The sequence below is a fragment of the Sphaeramia orbicularis genome, chromosome 14 (assembly GCF_902148855.1).
Source record: "Sphaeramia orbicularis chromosome 14, fSphaOr1.1, whole genome shotgun sequence".
Classification (NCBI taxonomy): domain Eukaryota; kingdom Metazoa; phylum Chordata; class Actinopteri; order Kurtiformes; family Apogonidae; genus Sphaeramia; species Sphaeramia orbicularis.
In genome coordinates, this window is record NC_043970.1 from 18881102 (window position 1) to 18898141 (window position 17040).

Consider the following 17040-nt stretch of genomic DNA (forward strand, 5'->3'; position numbering starts at 1 on the left):
CGTCACCTTCAGTCTGAACCTAAGGACAAACCAACAACAAATGCAGACAAACACATGAACACAGAACAAAGAGGTTAATAATCAGTGTTTAATGGACTTTAACCTGAAACACAAGCTCCATGTGACCCAGAATTCACACCTCATCAGGTGCGTCTTCACTGCAGCTTTAACATTAGTCACTCAATGATCACTAATAGATTAAGTATAACAGACCAACAAACACTGCTGTTCCTCTAGGAGGTGCTGCCTCTCCTACATTAAATACTAAATAATGGAAATAAACAAATATTCTAAGTATTTACAAACCTCTGCATTTTTCATGCAGTTAATTTGCATATTAAATACATTTCTAAACAGTTATTTCAGATAGAACACAATATTACATAGCAACAAAAATGAGACAAGAGGAAAACAACGTTAAAGAAGAACAACTTATACAAAATGAAACAAGAGAAATATGAGATGAACCGAAATGAAAACAAGAATAAAAATGACAGCAACGTATATGATAAAAAAGAAAACTAAGAGATATTTCTGATCTTTCATACTTTGTACGTTGTGTTGAACAGAGGTCATGTGACAGCGTTGGGAACCTGCTGATTTGTTTGCTCACGGTTTGTATGAAAAATAATGCAAACTGATAAAGACAGTTAAGTGATAACATGTGGAGCAATGTTACCAAGCAACTGGACAATGAAGAGCATGTGTAACATTAATGTCACATAAATCAAGCCCATTATGCACTGTGTGTCTTTAGCTGGTGGTAAAACAGATATGGTCAGGTCTTCCTCTACATGACTAATAAAACAACTCAATAAAACAATAACCGGTTCTTAATCTGAGGTGACCAATGATCAAGGTCCAGTAAACGTGACTTGGTTTTCTGTGATTCATACATCTGTTCATACACAGCCTTTGTCACACCTTGCCGCCCTTATCTGTTGTCTAATTGTGTTCGGACATCATGTCAGTTCACGTGATAACTGATAAGTTCTGCTCAAGATGACCTTGAACTTTACATAGTATCTGGTATTTTCTGTAGAGTAACTGTTTCCAAGCAACACTAGTGTTGTTGCATCTAGTTCAAACATCCTCTATTGTACAGTCTGTATTCTAATTTGCATCATTTATTGTCACATCTAACAAATTATTACTTTACATGTCTTCGGCAGCTGTTATCACCTCACAGCTTCTCACTATGAAAACCCACTTGAGACTCTGTGAGAAAATATCATCAGTAGAGGTGGCAGAAGTCCACACATACTTTCCTCCATTAGATGTACAAATACTATTGTAAACACAGGCTATGGTGGAAGAGCAAGGGCTGATTCAACTTCTTTACTGCAGTAAAAGTTAAGAATTACAGGTGCAAAGTATAGAAGTCAAAAGTCACATTTGATGGACATTTCTATGAGCTCTTACTGTGCAAAGCAAACCGAACTTCATGTCCTTTTAATATAGTGTCAAAACTTACCAAACCAATCTAACTTCAAATTAAAATAAAAAACGAATAAACTGACAGGAAAATAAAGATAATTGATTTCACTTCAATTTTCAAATCAGTATTCAGTGTCAGTAACAGAATTTGTAACATTATGATGCTTTTTCCCTAAAACCCAGTCTTCCTTTGTTGTCTGTTTCATTTTTTAACTTCATTTTTCATCTTTGAACCACCATTATGAGTAGTTTTACGTGAAATATGTGTATTTCACATTTTGGTGTTGTTTATGGATCACATCTTTGCTCCTTAAAATATCTGTACTGTATGTAGTTAATTCATTCATCTTTAGAACCATTTTATCTTGGGGAGGGAGAGGGTCTTGGGGTGCTGGACAAACAACCATTCACTCTCACAATTCACACCTATGGGCAGTTTAACTTAACCAATTAGCATAGGCTACATTCAGACTGCAGGCATATGTGGCCCAAATCTGATTTTTTTGCCCATATGTGACCTGTATCCGATCTGTTAAAGACAGTTTGAACAGCACCAATCTGATTTTATTAAATCTGACCCAGGCCACTCTGTAATGTGTCCTAAATCCGATCCGTATTTGATATTTTGCAATGAGACTTCAGTCTGAACAGCCAGATCGCATTTATCCAACCTTTACATCACTGAAATGTGACAAACATCACAATTCTGGATCTCAGGAGGAGGAGGGACGGGAAAAACATATTTACTTCCGTAAACACAGTGTGGGCCTGTGTGGTCATGAATTCGGTCAGGACCTCTTTTGCGCATGCGGGTCACTTCAGGGTCACATTCAGTTCATACTCAAAACTGATAGAAGTTGCATTTAATGTGTAATGTGAACGAGCTCACAAAAAATTGTATTTCACCAAAAAATCCGAATTGTGCATTAAAGGTGGGGTGCGAGATGTTTTCCTGGAGCATTGTTTACGGTATTGCTTAAAATCCCCTTCACACCCTGATTACAACCAATTAATTAAATGCTGTAACACCAAAATAAAAATTTGTCACCTGTGGAACGGACAGGACTGAAAAAACACCATCCAGTCATTTTGAGCGCCCAATCAAAATGATTGAACGGTGATATATCTATCAAATTCAACTGCCATTTGTCCCTCCTCCCTCTGTGCATACCCCTCTTCGTGCATGAATCATGCGTTCTCAGAGGTTTGGAGCACTTGTTCAGGAAACGAAGCTGGAGCCAGATCTTGGCTATATTAGCTATATTAGGATGGAAAGCTCACTGGCAAACTGTTTTGTAACCAACATAAATCACTAGGAAATGTAACGTTAGCCAGATAGGTATGAATTGGAGCTGTTCTGTTAGAGCGGAGGTGTGGGAGGATACTGAATGAGGTATGAGGCCAGAGCTGGGGTCGGAGCCTGAGCCAGGGCCGTACGGGGCCAGAGCCAGGGATGGAGTCGGAGCCGACTAATTGTTGCTGCGCAGCGCTCATGAACCCTCGGGAACAAGCACTGCGCATGCCAGTACTCTGGAGACGTGGCTTCAGGGGGATGTCTGAAGAAAGGGGTTTGGACTTCTGAACTGAGTATTTTCAAAATGTAGCTTGCTCGAACAGTTTTTCTAAGGTCTTGAACCCCACCTTTAAGACCTGCTGTCTGAACGAAGCCATAGTAACACATGTCTTTGGCTGGAGAGAGAAAGCCAGAATATCTGAAGAGAACCCACACAAACACACGGACAACATGCAAACTCTGTCAGCCAGTGTTGGAATCGAACCCAGGACAAATAAAATTATAAAATGACCTAAAACAGTCATTGGTGTGTTTGGAATAAAGAGCTCTGAAGTTATGCTGAAGATGCCAAAGTACTGAATTAAAGAAATATGAACTGAATCTAACATCGATGAGGTTTAGGTGACCACTAGAGGGAGTAGTGAGTCACTCTGTCGGTCTCCCGTGGTGAGGAAAACTAACATCACAGGGCCTTTGACCAAAGCTTCTGAAAGTGACTAGATCAAACGAGTGCCACTAACAAACAACCGAGTCAAAGAAAGCGATTTGATAATAAAAGCCAAAAGCACTGTTGTTGTTTTCATCACTGGACACACCTCTGTCAAGAGTGGCTTGTAGAGCCTTGACAAAACAAATGAACACAGGAGGATACAGGTGTTGGCAAATAAATATAATTTATTAATCAATAGTGAACGAATCAGGTATAAAACAAATAATAATAAAGTAAATCCTATGTGTAGTCAGCATTATCAGTAGTGTAATGTGTGTGTAACTAAACAAAAGGTGAACAAACAAAAGAGAAGATAGTGCTGATGCAGTGAGGCCGGGAGAGAGCCCAGCTTCTGCCTTTGCTGGGATTTAAATGCTGTGGCCACACCCACAGCCAGGTAGCACGGGAGAAACCAAACCACTTCACTGGTTGCCTGTTAGGAGGAGAAAAACAAAGACACCAAGGAGGAAGGAAAACAAGGAGTAAACCCTGCACTGAGGGTGTCACAGCTCTACATGAAAACAATGGAGTTTGCAATTTTCATAGTAATTCATGAGTCTTCTGTGACAAGTCATTAATAAAACACTAATATCACAGACCTATGTGTGAACATTTGTTGCTTCTCTCTGAATTCATCTTTACTCTCATCTTCTCTTTCAGTGTCCTCATTTCAATCCCTTTAACATTTGTTTATCCATGACACCTTACAGCAGGGGTCACCAACCCTGGTCCTCGAGGGCTACTATCCTGCATGTTTTAGATGTATCCCTCTTCCAACACACCTGATTCAAATGATCAGCCTATAATCAAGCTCTGCAGAAGACTGATAATGACCGTCAAGTGTGCTGGAAGAGGGAAACATCTAAAACATGCCGGATAGTAGCCCTCAAGGACCAGGGTTGGTGACCCCTGCCTTAGTCTTTGACATGTAAGAGGGTTTTTTGTTTGGTGACCAGTAGCCCACACTGCCACCCAGTGGAGGGTTAAGACATTGTCCTATAAGCAACAACAGATCAGCAAAATTAATGCGTTATGCATCTTATTTCATAAGATGTGTCACACAAGGACAATAATTCACACCTGAAGCTGTATTGTTCTTGTAGATATCTGCACATTTGCATTTAATTCTTTTTTTTTTTTTTTAATCAGTCTCTTTTCTGCCACCAGTATTTCCTTTTAGTGTCTTCAGTTACATATAATTGGCTCCAAACCATGCTTTATTGGAAACCCTGGTCCTGGTAATTCAGACGAACACATGTGGTTCTAAGTCCATTTTGTTCACTGTAGTCCAGGGGCTACAGTGAACAAGATGGACTTAGAACTTCTAATTTAGTGCAGGATTTCCAGTATCATGAGGGTGGTTTATTTTTTACTGGGCTAAACCTCTCCAAGATAATTTACCCTTTCTTCCATACAGTGAATGAAGACATATAAAAGCACCACCTAGTGACCACTACTGACCAACTAATCCTTATAGACGATTCCTCCAACCTTACTGTGCATATAAAAAAAAAAAAAAAAAAACAGCTAAAAAACCAACTACAATGAAAGTCTTTTGTGTTTGTGCCTTAATGTTGTAATATTGATCAGAGTATTAATTTAAACATTTGTATACTGGACAGTTTGTCATCTCTTTCTTTCTTAAGTTGCAGCAGCTGTGTTGCTTTTAGTGTGTTTATATTATTTAAAGTCTTTGTTTATTTAAAATTATTGTTTGTCATTCTTGTGAGAAATATATGGATCTAGACTGATACACGTTTGCAACTTTGTTTATGTGAACTCCTCATAACCAGATTCAGAAACCCTGGTGACTAAGTGAGCTTGGTTTTGTCAAACTGAAAACCACAGAGAGATCCTGGACCAGCTTCATGATACAGGATAATCTCAACCTGATAAGATATTTTTCAACCTATGATTGACTATTAAGGCCTACTACTGCTTTAATTTATACTTTGGAAAACTGATCCTATGAAGTTTTACTAGGAAAAAAAATGTGCCCAATATAGTTTAGAAAATTTGATACTTCATGTCAGAGTTCAAAAGTAGAGATATCAGCAGGTGCCAGGGAACTGGTCTGCACTAAAGCTCTCATTCAAATAGTGAAGACTCCACTATGGTTTATACTTTGGACTTAAAGAAAAAGCACAGAGTTGAAGGAAACTGTCATTTTGTTTGTTAATGCATTAAATAAAATAATTGGAGGGAGGTTATAAAAACGTAAGGCGGGATTTTCTGAGGGAATGTTATTATGTCAAAGGTGAACAAATACTGGTAGATATGTGTTACCTCCTGCCAAAACACTGATCACAGTGTGTTTCAAACCATGTAAAGCAGGTGATCAATTAGATGTTAACCCCAGAAAAAGTGAAATTACCTAAATGCTGAATATACTGAAATACATGTATATGAAAGACAAAAAAATATGCTTTTCATTTATATATATATATATATATATATATATATATACACACACACACACATTTTTTTTTTTACGTATTTGTCGTACCTGTGTTTTTCTTGCCTGTGTTTTTTATTACTCAAAGGCAGCTTTCATGTTTTGCTATTTGAGCGAATGATGCTAGTTTGTGATTATTAATCTTTATTGATCAGACGTTGATTGGTCTAATGATGTTTTTGTTTCTAAAATGATAAGCGCCCCCTAATGGCAGCCGAACGCCTCACACGCTAACTGAATTAACCAATCATTGACGACGCTGCGCCGCTATTCTCCTGACTGACTCACACTTCACCCAATCGTCTCGTGCCTGCGCAGCTGGTCGCGGCCTGGGAGGGCGGGGCGAAGCGCTGCTCCGCAGCACAGCGGAAGAAAATGGCGGCCGTGGCTGCAGAGCCAGGAGCTGCGGCGGTTCCGACAACAACAACGGCGGCGGCGACCGACGATGAGGGCCCGCCAGAACCAGGCACAGCCGGACCGGGACTCACGGGGCCGCTGCTGGACATCGACGGACCGTCTGCGGAGTCTGTGGCGCCGCGGGCGGAGGACGGAGCGGACGGGGAGGAGCGCCGCCATGTCAGGCCGGAGCTGGAGCCCGCGGCGGGAAAAGCTCCGTCCGAAAGCTCCGTAGGAGACGACCTGAACTCGGGAAGTGGATCCCGGGTTGGCACGGAACGGTTCTCCTCGGGCGGAGGGGCGGATCAGGCGGCGTACCGGAGCGTCCCCGCAGACCCGCAGCCCTCCGCCGTGTTCCTGCACTCGGTCCCGGACCCCCCGCCCGTTACTGAGGCCGGGCTTTCCTTAGCAGAACCGGCAGAACCCACCACCAATGTGACGACAGACCGAGCCGAGACCGTGGGTCGGGACAGAGGCTATACAGCGCTGGTCCAGCCGGAGCTGCGGACCGGACCGGTTGAGGAAGACGGCACCGCGGACCGTCCAGTCCCGGAACCGGACCAGGCTTACGGTAGAGACTGTGCGGGGTCCGATGAATTGCGGGAGTCTTCTCCGCCCGGCCGGTCCCCGAAGAGGAGGCTCCTAGCAGAGGACAGATCCAGTGTGGCCGCAGCGGAGCCCGGACCCATGCAGGACATGATCAGCCTGAACCTGAACCCGGGCTCTGAGGTCCGGGTCTCCCTTGACCACGTGATCGATGACGCACTGGTGGTTTCGTTCCGGGTGGGAGAGAAAGTGTTCTCAGGTGTTCTGATGGACGTGTCCAAAAGGTATCATTTATGTCAAACCGGCCGATTAGTGACCCAGTATGTGATATTTATTATGATGCTCATGTAGGTGTTCACGTAAGCTGATGAGGTTTTATTCAACATTTTCTATCTTACCAGAATCAGTTTGGATAGTACACACACAGACACAAATTACTTAAATGTACAATTGGATATTGTTCAGACATGTTTGACACTGATTCGTTCTGGCTTCAGTGCCAGTTCTAAAAATTAACTTTCAATTTTTTAGTAGAATATGACACATAATAGTACAAGTTAAGTGTATATCATGGCTTGGACGTTGTTTGCATACATAACATCTTTAATATGGATGTATAAAAGTTGTCTTAGCTGCTCCACTGACGCTGGTAAGGTTTAGTCCATAGATTTTGACTTTTTGAATCAAGCAATACATGATGTTTTTCAGTACTCAGTGGTCTCTAAACAGTTTAGACAGTAAAAGTATCATAGCTGGAATTAGTATCAAGCATCATGTCATTACATCGGTCGTCTGTTAGTGTAGCCATACATTTAATTAAATAATTAATTAATTCAATTAATGTGTCTGATTCAGGACAATGAAATAACATGTCAATATTCATCACTAATATAATTATTTTATTAAGTTACTTGTGTGAAATTCTGAGTGACTGTTCATTGACACAGTCGAGAGATTTAGGGCTTTTATTATGAAAGGTACTAATAGAACGTGTGGATCTGCAATGAGTCTTTGAGTTGTTTTGTAATTGTTTTAATTGAGAAGCTGAACAGCTTGAATGTGTTGAATATGAAAAAATGCAAGTCTCAAAGTTTGTGTAATATTAGTAAAATAAAACACTGTAAGAGCATTCAGTGTGTGTTATTAGGTTTTTAAAAAAGTATGAAAGTGATTAGAGAGACAGGCTCACAATAAATATATTACAAGGATAAATTTGGAATTTTCATTGAGCAACATTGATCTGGAATTTTCTTTTTAGGCATTTTCACAGCAATTAAAACAAAAGTAGCGTGTTTCAATACTTATACTCATAGTGGAATATTTGTAGTGTTTTGAGAACTTTTGACCTATTTGTATAGATTATGACAGAAAATTATCCAGATTAAGTTATTCTTAAAGTGTTGAATGTTTCTCAGTTGTGTGAAATTCATCATACCCGAGTTTGAGTCCAAGATGTCAGGTGTTAAATACTGCGTCTCTAAGGTTCTCACCTCTTGTGTGCATTTGTGTGTTTGGTAGATTCGGCCCATACGGGATTCCCATTACGGTATTTCCTCGCCGTGATGACCGGAGCCGACCTCAGACATCTTTACAGTTGCCGTCAGATGCCGGTGAAGCCCCATCCATCAAACAGGAGGAGGTGACAGTGACTCCGCCCCCTCCTCACCCTTGGGGATCCAAACCGCCACCGCTGTTCCAGGAGGGGGCACCATATCCCCCTCCTCTGTTCATCAGGGACACCTACAATCAGGCCTTACCTCAGCCGCCGCCGCGTAAAATCAAGCGGCCAAAGCGCCGCTACCGCTGCGAGGAGCCCACCTCCATCATGAACGCCATCAAACTCCGCCCCCGCCAGGTGCTCTGCGACAAGTGCAAAGGTGTGGTATCGTCGGCCGGGCACCGGGAGGCGCGGCGGGGCCCTGTGGACCTGAGGGGTGAGGAGGCATCCAGACGGCGGCGGCCACCTGAGGTTCCGTTGTGTGCCGAGCTGAAACGGCTGCGAACAGATGACCGCCCAGCACGTAGCGCCACAGACCGCCGTTCAGCATCAGGGATACGTGTGTCATCTTCATCGTCATCATCAGCGTCAACACGCCGCGTCCTGAGGGGTGTGGCATCATCCTCGTCCTCGTCGCCATCCTCAGCTGGCCGCATGCACCTGAAGCTGAACTCTAAGAAGGTTCTGTCCAAAGATCGCTCCAAAGCTTGCCAAGTGCTCAACAAGCTGGCAAGGAGCTCTGCACCGCCGCATCGTCGGCCCAAAGACCAGAACCACAGCCAGAGCCAGGACCAGGACAGCACCAAGGCTGTGACTCGAGCTGCCGCCCTGCAGAACCACAACCAGAAGGTCCACTTCACGAGGCGGCTGCAGCACCGGAGCGCTGCCATGGCTGCTGGCGGCCCGAGCACGGCATTACCACCCAGAATGCGCCTCAAACCTCAAAGGTACCGTACAGATGACACGGCGCCATGCCCTGCACCCTCCTCCTCCTGCTCCGCCCCCTCCCCGCCCAAACACAGGCCTGCTTTAAGCCCCGATCCCTGTCCGGCCACAGACACACCCCCTGCCTCAGACACACCCCCCTCCTCTGTTTCCATGGAGACTGATACAGCCCGCACTGCTGAGGAGGAGGGGGTGGAGTCTGAAAGGGGGGTGGAGCCTCCCTCCTCCTCCTCCTCTTCTTCTTCTTCCCTGGACTCTGCCCCCTCAGAATGCGGCTCCACAGAGACCTTTGACCTCCCTCCTCCCGGCTCTGCCCCCCCTCCCCCCCCTGAGGAGGAGGAGGATGAGGATGGTAATGACCTGAAGCGCCGTCGTAAGTCTTCCTCCTCCTCCTCCTCTGTTTTTTCAAAGTCGGTGTCAAAGTGCCGCTGTCCGGATGGCCGCACTGTGTGTGTTGGCGACATTGTCTGGGCTAAAATCTATGGCTTCCCGTGGTGGCCTGCCCGTGTGCTAGGCATCACGGTGTCGCGGCGTGGCGACACGGGGCTAGCGGTGCGTCAGGAAGCGCGCGTCTCGTGGTTCGGCTCGCCCACCACCTCCTTCCTGCCACTTGCTCAGCTTGCGCCGTTCCTCGAGAGCTTCCAGTCACGGTTTGACAGGAAGAGGAAGGGGCCGTACCGCCGTGCCATTGCAGAGGCTGCCAGCGCTGCCAAACAGCTGACACCCGAGGTCCGAGCACTGCTCACACAGTTTGAAACGTAGCACCACCTCCCTGTAGGGTGACCAGGTCCCAACACAAAATATGAGGGACACACTGTGTTAGCATGGGGCAATGTCTTTCATTTTGATATTTGTGTTGGACACAAAATTAATTTGACAGTAGCAACCTTATTATTTACCTAACAAAAAAAAGGATAAATACTAGGGCTGCGCTTAACAGTTCTGTCTGTTTTTCTCAATTGTTTTTTTTAGGAAAGAAACTAAAATATTCACACTTAGCAAACTGACAACTTTATTTTCTTGAAATTGACTCAAATGGTCTTACCAGTCTTCACAATTTGTCTCCTCAGATCTACGTCACACAACTAAGCATTTTTTTTCTCGTGCCACTTGAAATAACAAGAATAACAAAAGTTCAGTAGAAATGAGGATTTGATTCTCATTATAGTTTAAGTTGTGAAACACAGTGTGCTGGATTTTACAATGAGTCAAAATGAACTGAATAAGGACTAATTCAACAAAGTGAGCAACGTAACCTTTTTCACAGCAGACAGTTTGGCTCGCAAAAAAAGTACAGGTATTGATATCCTTAATGATGGCGCTGTTCCTGTGTCCCAGGATGCCTTGCAGTGAATAAACATGACCAGTTTCAAGGCCTGAAACTGTTCCAAATACATCTGCCTTAACAAGTCAAAATGTCTGTTGTGGAAAAAGTTGTATCAACAGTGTTTTCCCTCTGAATTAAGAAATCAGTAATTCCACAATGGTAGTGGATGGAAACATTCAGATTTTTCCAGTTCATTTTATGAAAGTTTAGTTCATATGTGTAAATTTTAAAATCTAAATGTGGGACATTGTCTTAATGCGTGGGACGTATCGGGGTGACCTGGTCAGTCAAACTCACCTGCCCCTACGCCTCTGTCACCTGTTACAGAGAGGGGGTGGGGCCTCGGACTGAGACGGACAGTTTGTGTTTCTGTTTCCTGTTCAAAAAGGAGGAGGGGGCGGAGCCTCTGGGTTACTTGTCAGTGTTTCAGTGGGCAGAGCCTCTGGGTTACCTGTCAGTGTTTGGGAAGGGGGTGTGACTTCACACCTGTCACACTCTCAGGTGTCAGCAGTAGCGTTTCTACACTGCAGTGTCTTTTCATGATGTGAAAAATAACGCTACTGCATCATGGGAAATGTAGGCTCCAGTGATTTTTGGATTAAAAGTTGGGACTTGTGGTCCTGTTATGATTGGCCGAATCACAAAGATGTCACAAACCTGCACCGCGTGTGACACTGTTCGCCGATGTGTCACATGGTTGCAATTTTATTGGATCAGTTGGAGCGATTTTCTGCTGTGATCGGTCCATTAGCTGCTACTACTAATATACTGTTAATTGCGATATATTTACCCTGACCTGAGACTGAAATACATGCTGATTAGTATCTCACTTAAACACACTACAGATTGATAAATCAGTACAAACACACAGACATTAACCTTGTATTATGTCCGTTACTCTGAGTAACACTGTTGTCCCTAATGTCCTTCCAGTCTGAACGTACTGGTTAGTCGTGGACTCGTCTGAATGTCTTGTTAAATGTTTTGTCTGCTCTGCTTTGCTGCTAAAAGAAAACCTAATATGTTGACAGACCTCTGACTTGTGATTTTACTGCTCTGATTGAATGCAGAGTGATTTCTCTACAGAATAATCTCAGAGCTCCATCACAATGTGCTGCTATGTTCAAACAACACAACAAACCTTGAAATATCAAAGTGACTATGCAAATATACACATTTGCAAAGATGGGAACATGGCATTTAAGTATTTATACATGAAAAATGATATAAAGCCCACATGAAAGAGCTAAAAGATTGATATTTGATTTGGGATATTTACATTAAAGACCTGATCTGCTCTGATTGGTCAAAATCTGGGGAGCAACAAAACTCTGGTGATCAGTACCATCTCAGTGACAACCTACAGCAGTCAGCAACTTCTCACATTGACCCATTAATACACATACTAGCCAGCTGTCATTTGGGTACTTGCAAATATCAAGCAAGTTACTTTATGATAAAAAAACTTGTAAGGAAAGAATTAGTCATAAAAGACTTTCCAGAATAGTTTTCCAAGATGTTACTGACGGAACATTTTGTTATAGTTGGGTTAAATACTGGAGTATAGATGACATGTATAAAAATATTTAAACTTTATATGATTTTAAGCCATTGTCTAAATAGTTTGTACTTTTTTTCAGTCAGTCAGCGAAGTATTTCAGTCCTACTTATATATACAGTTTAATCTGTAACAAAGCATAGTGCAGTGTTTCAGCTCTTATGACAATTTTCAGACAAATGTAGTGAAGTAAAAAGTAGAACATTTTCCTCTGAAACGGTTTGACATTTAGGTATTAACAAGTAATGTACGATCACAGCAGAGTGCCCCTGCAACTGTTCCAGTCCAGCACCAATCGTGTTAGTTCCTGTTGTTCATTCTTTGTTTCTGTTTAAACTGTGAAACTTTTAAGTGTTGTCCAAACTGTGGCTGAGGGTCCCAAACAGGGTCAGACCCACAAAGCACCAGGAGCCGATGTGACTGAAGCTGATGTTTTATGCGTCTGACATCTGGGCTCGGCTCAGTTTGTCGTTGGTTTTAGACCCTGAGCCTCAGTTTAACAGATGGACAGGTAGGACTCACTGACTGTTAGACATGATGAAAATGATGATGATGATGATGATGATGGTTGGTTGTCAGACTCTCTTTACCGTCTGTTTGCAGATCAGAAACAGAAACAGTCGACCTGTGTATGTTCTTTTTTTCTGATGTTTTAAATCTATAAATAAACATTCAAACTTCTCTTTGACTTCGTCGTCATTTGGGTTTCATTCTTCTTCTTCTGCTCATGTGGGAGTCATGGCGCCGCCTTGCTCAGTGGCACGCTGGCTGCAGCCTCACAGATTTTCTCACCTGCAAACAGATGTTTGGTAAACTGGGTCTCCAGAGCTGGTTTCTCATTCTGTCACTGAGTTTTTAAACAATTTAACTGAACCATTCAATAAATCTGACAGAATGAAGACAATCAGCTCTGATAACCAGAGTGGGAAAATTAACAAGGGTTTAAGTGTCACAATAAAATAATCTGAACTTTTAGGTCTTAAAATGTCAAATCTGATTGGAGCAGGTCTTGTTTCTAAAAAGTGAAATCCAGTAGTTTTTACCAAGCGTAGTCTACAGATTACACTTTGTACAAACAGTTTGAGGCTTGTTCTCAGTGGCAACAGCAGCTGAGGCTCATGGGTATTATAGTCAACATTACATTCATGAAATCAGAGTGAACAAAATAAGTTAAAAAAAAAAAAAAATTACAAAAATACAATTAAACCTATGAGGTTATTTTTCATTGTTTTTTGTTTTTGTCACTTTTTTTTTTCTTTTTTTTTTTTTTTAATTTTCTTTGTTTTTGAATAGTCATTTTTTGATTTTCTTGGGTGTTTATTGATTATTTTCTCTTTTTTCCTTCCAGTTTCATGTGTGACAAAAACTACAATAAAAAAATCACAAATGATGATGAAAATCAATGACATTGAATTTCCATTGCACTTATTTTGTTCATTATGATTCACCACCAGCTTTAACAACATTAAGCTGCTTTAAGTTCCAGGGTTTTTTGTGGCTCAAATGAGGCACAGATGGTTCCATCCTGAACATGAGTTCTACACCTTCAAGTGGCTAAAGATTTTTACAAATAGCATATTTTTGTCATAATAATTATATGATTGAAGAAAATAATACTTGTTGCATTCAACATTCTACTTTACAGATTTATTGTTACTTTATCAAATAAATACTTATTCAAGTGAGTAAAATCAGGAATATAGGTCCTGGGTTTCCACAGCCATGAAAAAACCCAGAAAGCTCATGAAATATAAGTTAAATAGTCAACAGTTTTGGAAGTAATAGAATTTCATTTTTGGGGTGTAAACTCATATCTTCATTTAAACAGGTCATATATGGGATTGAGTTGGACATAGACAGCATAGATAAATTGTATTATTATAAGTAAATGGGGAAATAAAGATTTTAAAAATTCATGAAGAATTTGAACTTTGACCTACTTTTCCCAAAATGTAATCACATCTATTATGGGTCACTGGCAATCTATAAACCCAATTTGGTATGAATTCAACCAATAGTTTTACTACTAAAGTGTTAACAAAACAAAGAAACAAATTGAACCAAAAACAATATCCCTGGCCTCCCCTTCAGGGCCGGGGTAATAATAAAACCGCATTAGTGGAACAAAAGATGAATGTGAAATAAGTTCAAATTAGCAAAAAGAGAGGTTTTAAGGGTGTTTCTACAGGCTGTAGGCTACAGAATGTTTTAAAGAACTCCAGACCACACTTATCTAGAAAGGTGGGTTTAAAGGTACACATTTCACTGAAATAAATGGCATTACATTCCATTACTGATGGTAGTTCTAGTGAAATTGTGTTTGTGTAAAGGCATAATACAGTAAATGCATCACATTTAGAGACTAAAGCAGAATCATACCTCAGGGTTTGGAAGTTAATGAGGTTTGTGTTCTTACGATTTCACACTGCAAAATGGCAGTGCTCTATATGTAGTGGTGTTTGCAGGAGAACTTATAGATGAATTAAGGTAAACCATCAAACCAGAAGAATGATTAAAGAGTTTAAAATCATGTTTGTGTTGGGTAGGAAGCTATTTTTTTACTTTTTTCTTCTGGTTGTTTGAGAGCAGTATTCCCAGTACTGTTGTCATCACTCTGGTCAGTGTTCAACTGTTTACATGGACACTGATCTGATAAGAAGCTCAATCCATTTAATCAGAATGGAATCTGTTTGAGATTTCACACATTCTAATAGAACTACAGCAGCAGAATTTGAGTGATGTCAGGTGGGACAGAGGTGGCTGCCTCTTAACTCTGTCAGAAAAAATCCTGATCAGTCATATAGTTTTATCTTAAAATATGGTCACGTGCTGTGGATTTTCACTATCCAACACCTTGTCATGTGTTGATTGTTTGGTGACAGTGGCATGATGACACTTTCTCAGGTTTCCTGTGTTTATTCACTATCCTGTTGAAGAGAGCATTAGAGCTTCATACCCTGAGTGTTGAAGAACAGTGGCATAACCATGTGGTAATGATCCACTCAGCGTTAATACAGCCCACAACCACCAGCATTTGTAAAACACAGTGTTTTCATTTGTGTTCATATTATTTTAACATCACCAGACTCATACCTGTCTCTCTCTCCACAGCTGTTGATGAGCTCTGTGCTGCCATTGGCTGAAAGACTGTGGGCGGAGCCGGAGCGACTGATGATCAATGACATGAACTTAATCAATAATGAAGAGTCTATATTTATAAAGAGAGTGTTTCCATGGTTACCGGGGTCAGTGTCCAGGGTCAATCAGGTCACATGTTTGAAGTTTAGTTTGCGTCCTCCAATCAGCTCATGACAAAGTACCTGCCAATCAGCTCACAACATGGTTCAGGTGAACTCTGGTCTCCATGGAAACAGGTGTCACATGTTTATCTGCAGATGAATGCAGAGGACCCTGACCAGTTCACAGAAAACATGGAAGAGTTCCTCTCAACAAAAATATAACAAGATGCTTCTCAAAAGTCAGTCAGAACCAGCCTGAACCAGATTAAACCAGTCTCAACCTGCTTTAAACTGGTCTCAACTGGTGTGACATCATTTAAACTGGTCTGAACCTGGTTTAACTGGGCTTTTTAAAGGTTGTGATGACAGATTATGCTTTTTTTTTTTTTACTTCTCTGCTTTGTGAAAATATGTGAGGACAAACAGGAAATTTAAATCCTATTATTCTAAGAATTATTGTAATATTCTGTACAAACAGATGATAAATGCAATAAAATGTTGCATGTGTGAAATCCTGTTTATTCTGAAGACTTGTTTATTGGGTTACTAATTAGTGGTCAGCTCATCTGGTCTTTGTCAACTGAAGCTACTGAACTAAGTAATTGTTTTTTTAATAGTGACAAAAATGTAGCAGTAGTGGTAGTAGAAGTGGAACATAAAAAATGTTCTGATTAGACTGAAAAATGTAATTTGATAAAAGGTGCAATTCTAAAAACAGAAGCTTGTGTTTTAGCAGGTGTCTGCAAACATGAGCTGAGAACATCTCTTAAAGTGATCAGTAATTATCATCTTACAGCAGTGGTTTCCAACCTTTCTTGGCTCATGACCCCATTTTGACGTCACAAATTTCTGGTGACCCCAGACATTCAAAACTGAGACATTTTTTTGCTATAATTAATTTCTTTTTGATCATGTAATTGTTTGCTACACTACGTTGCAAATAAACATTAATTTTATATGACATTTAATATTTATAATGTATATTATTATGGACGGAGGCAGTAAAGCCAGGTGTAGATTACTGCACAAAGTGAGAATTTTATTTTCCTTGGTCAGGATATGTACAGTCAGTCCAGCTTGGATTTACAAGGCTGACAATTAATACTGAACAAACAAGAACTCAAACTATGAATTATGAAAGAGCTGCAGCATCTGAAACTGACCACAACGAACATTTGAAAGATAAACAGTACCACAGTGCTTCAGTTTCAGCTTCTGGCATAGCAACATGATTGGCCATTGGGGGGCCATTGTATTCCAAAATGACTAATATCTCCCAAAATATTGGTCCTATCAACTTGACATTTTTGCTAGTCTCTTCCTTAACCAAAAATACACAAGTATTCCAAACTGCAGCACTCATCTTTAAAGTTGTTCACCGTGAGGGAAGTGATTCAGGTGTGTAAGCACAGAAAGACTAATGGATTAGTGATAATTGGGCTTGTAGGAGCTATTTGTCGGTTTAGTTTTTTGTTTAAAGTTAATTTACCTTTTTTGTTTACTAACTTAGTATTTTTTTGCTAATTGTTTATTCTTTGATTGTTTAATATTTAGAATATATATATATTTTTTATTTTTATGGTTATCGTTTTCATTCTTTGGTATTTAGCACCTTTTTGTTTTGTGTTTTCTTACT

General features: G+C 41.1%; 1 protein-coding gene across 1 annotated transcript; it reads left to right on the forward strand.

Moving 5' to 3' along the window:
• The first annotated feature begins 6249 nt into the window (after positions 1–6249).
• pwwp2a (PWWP domain containing 2A) lies at positions 6250–12853 on the forward strand. The gene is made up of 2 exons (XM_030154239.1): positions 6250–7121; positions 8356–12853. Exons 1-2 carry the CDS (start codon positions 6271–6273, stop codon positions 10040–10042), a joined length of 2538 nt encoding a protein of 845 aa, XP_030010099.1. The 5' UTR covers positions 6250–6270; the 3' UTR covers positions 10043–12853.
• The last annotated feature ends 4187 nt before the right edge of the window (positions 12854–17040 follow it).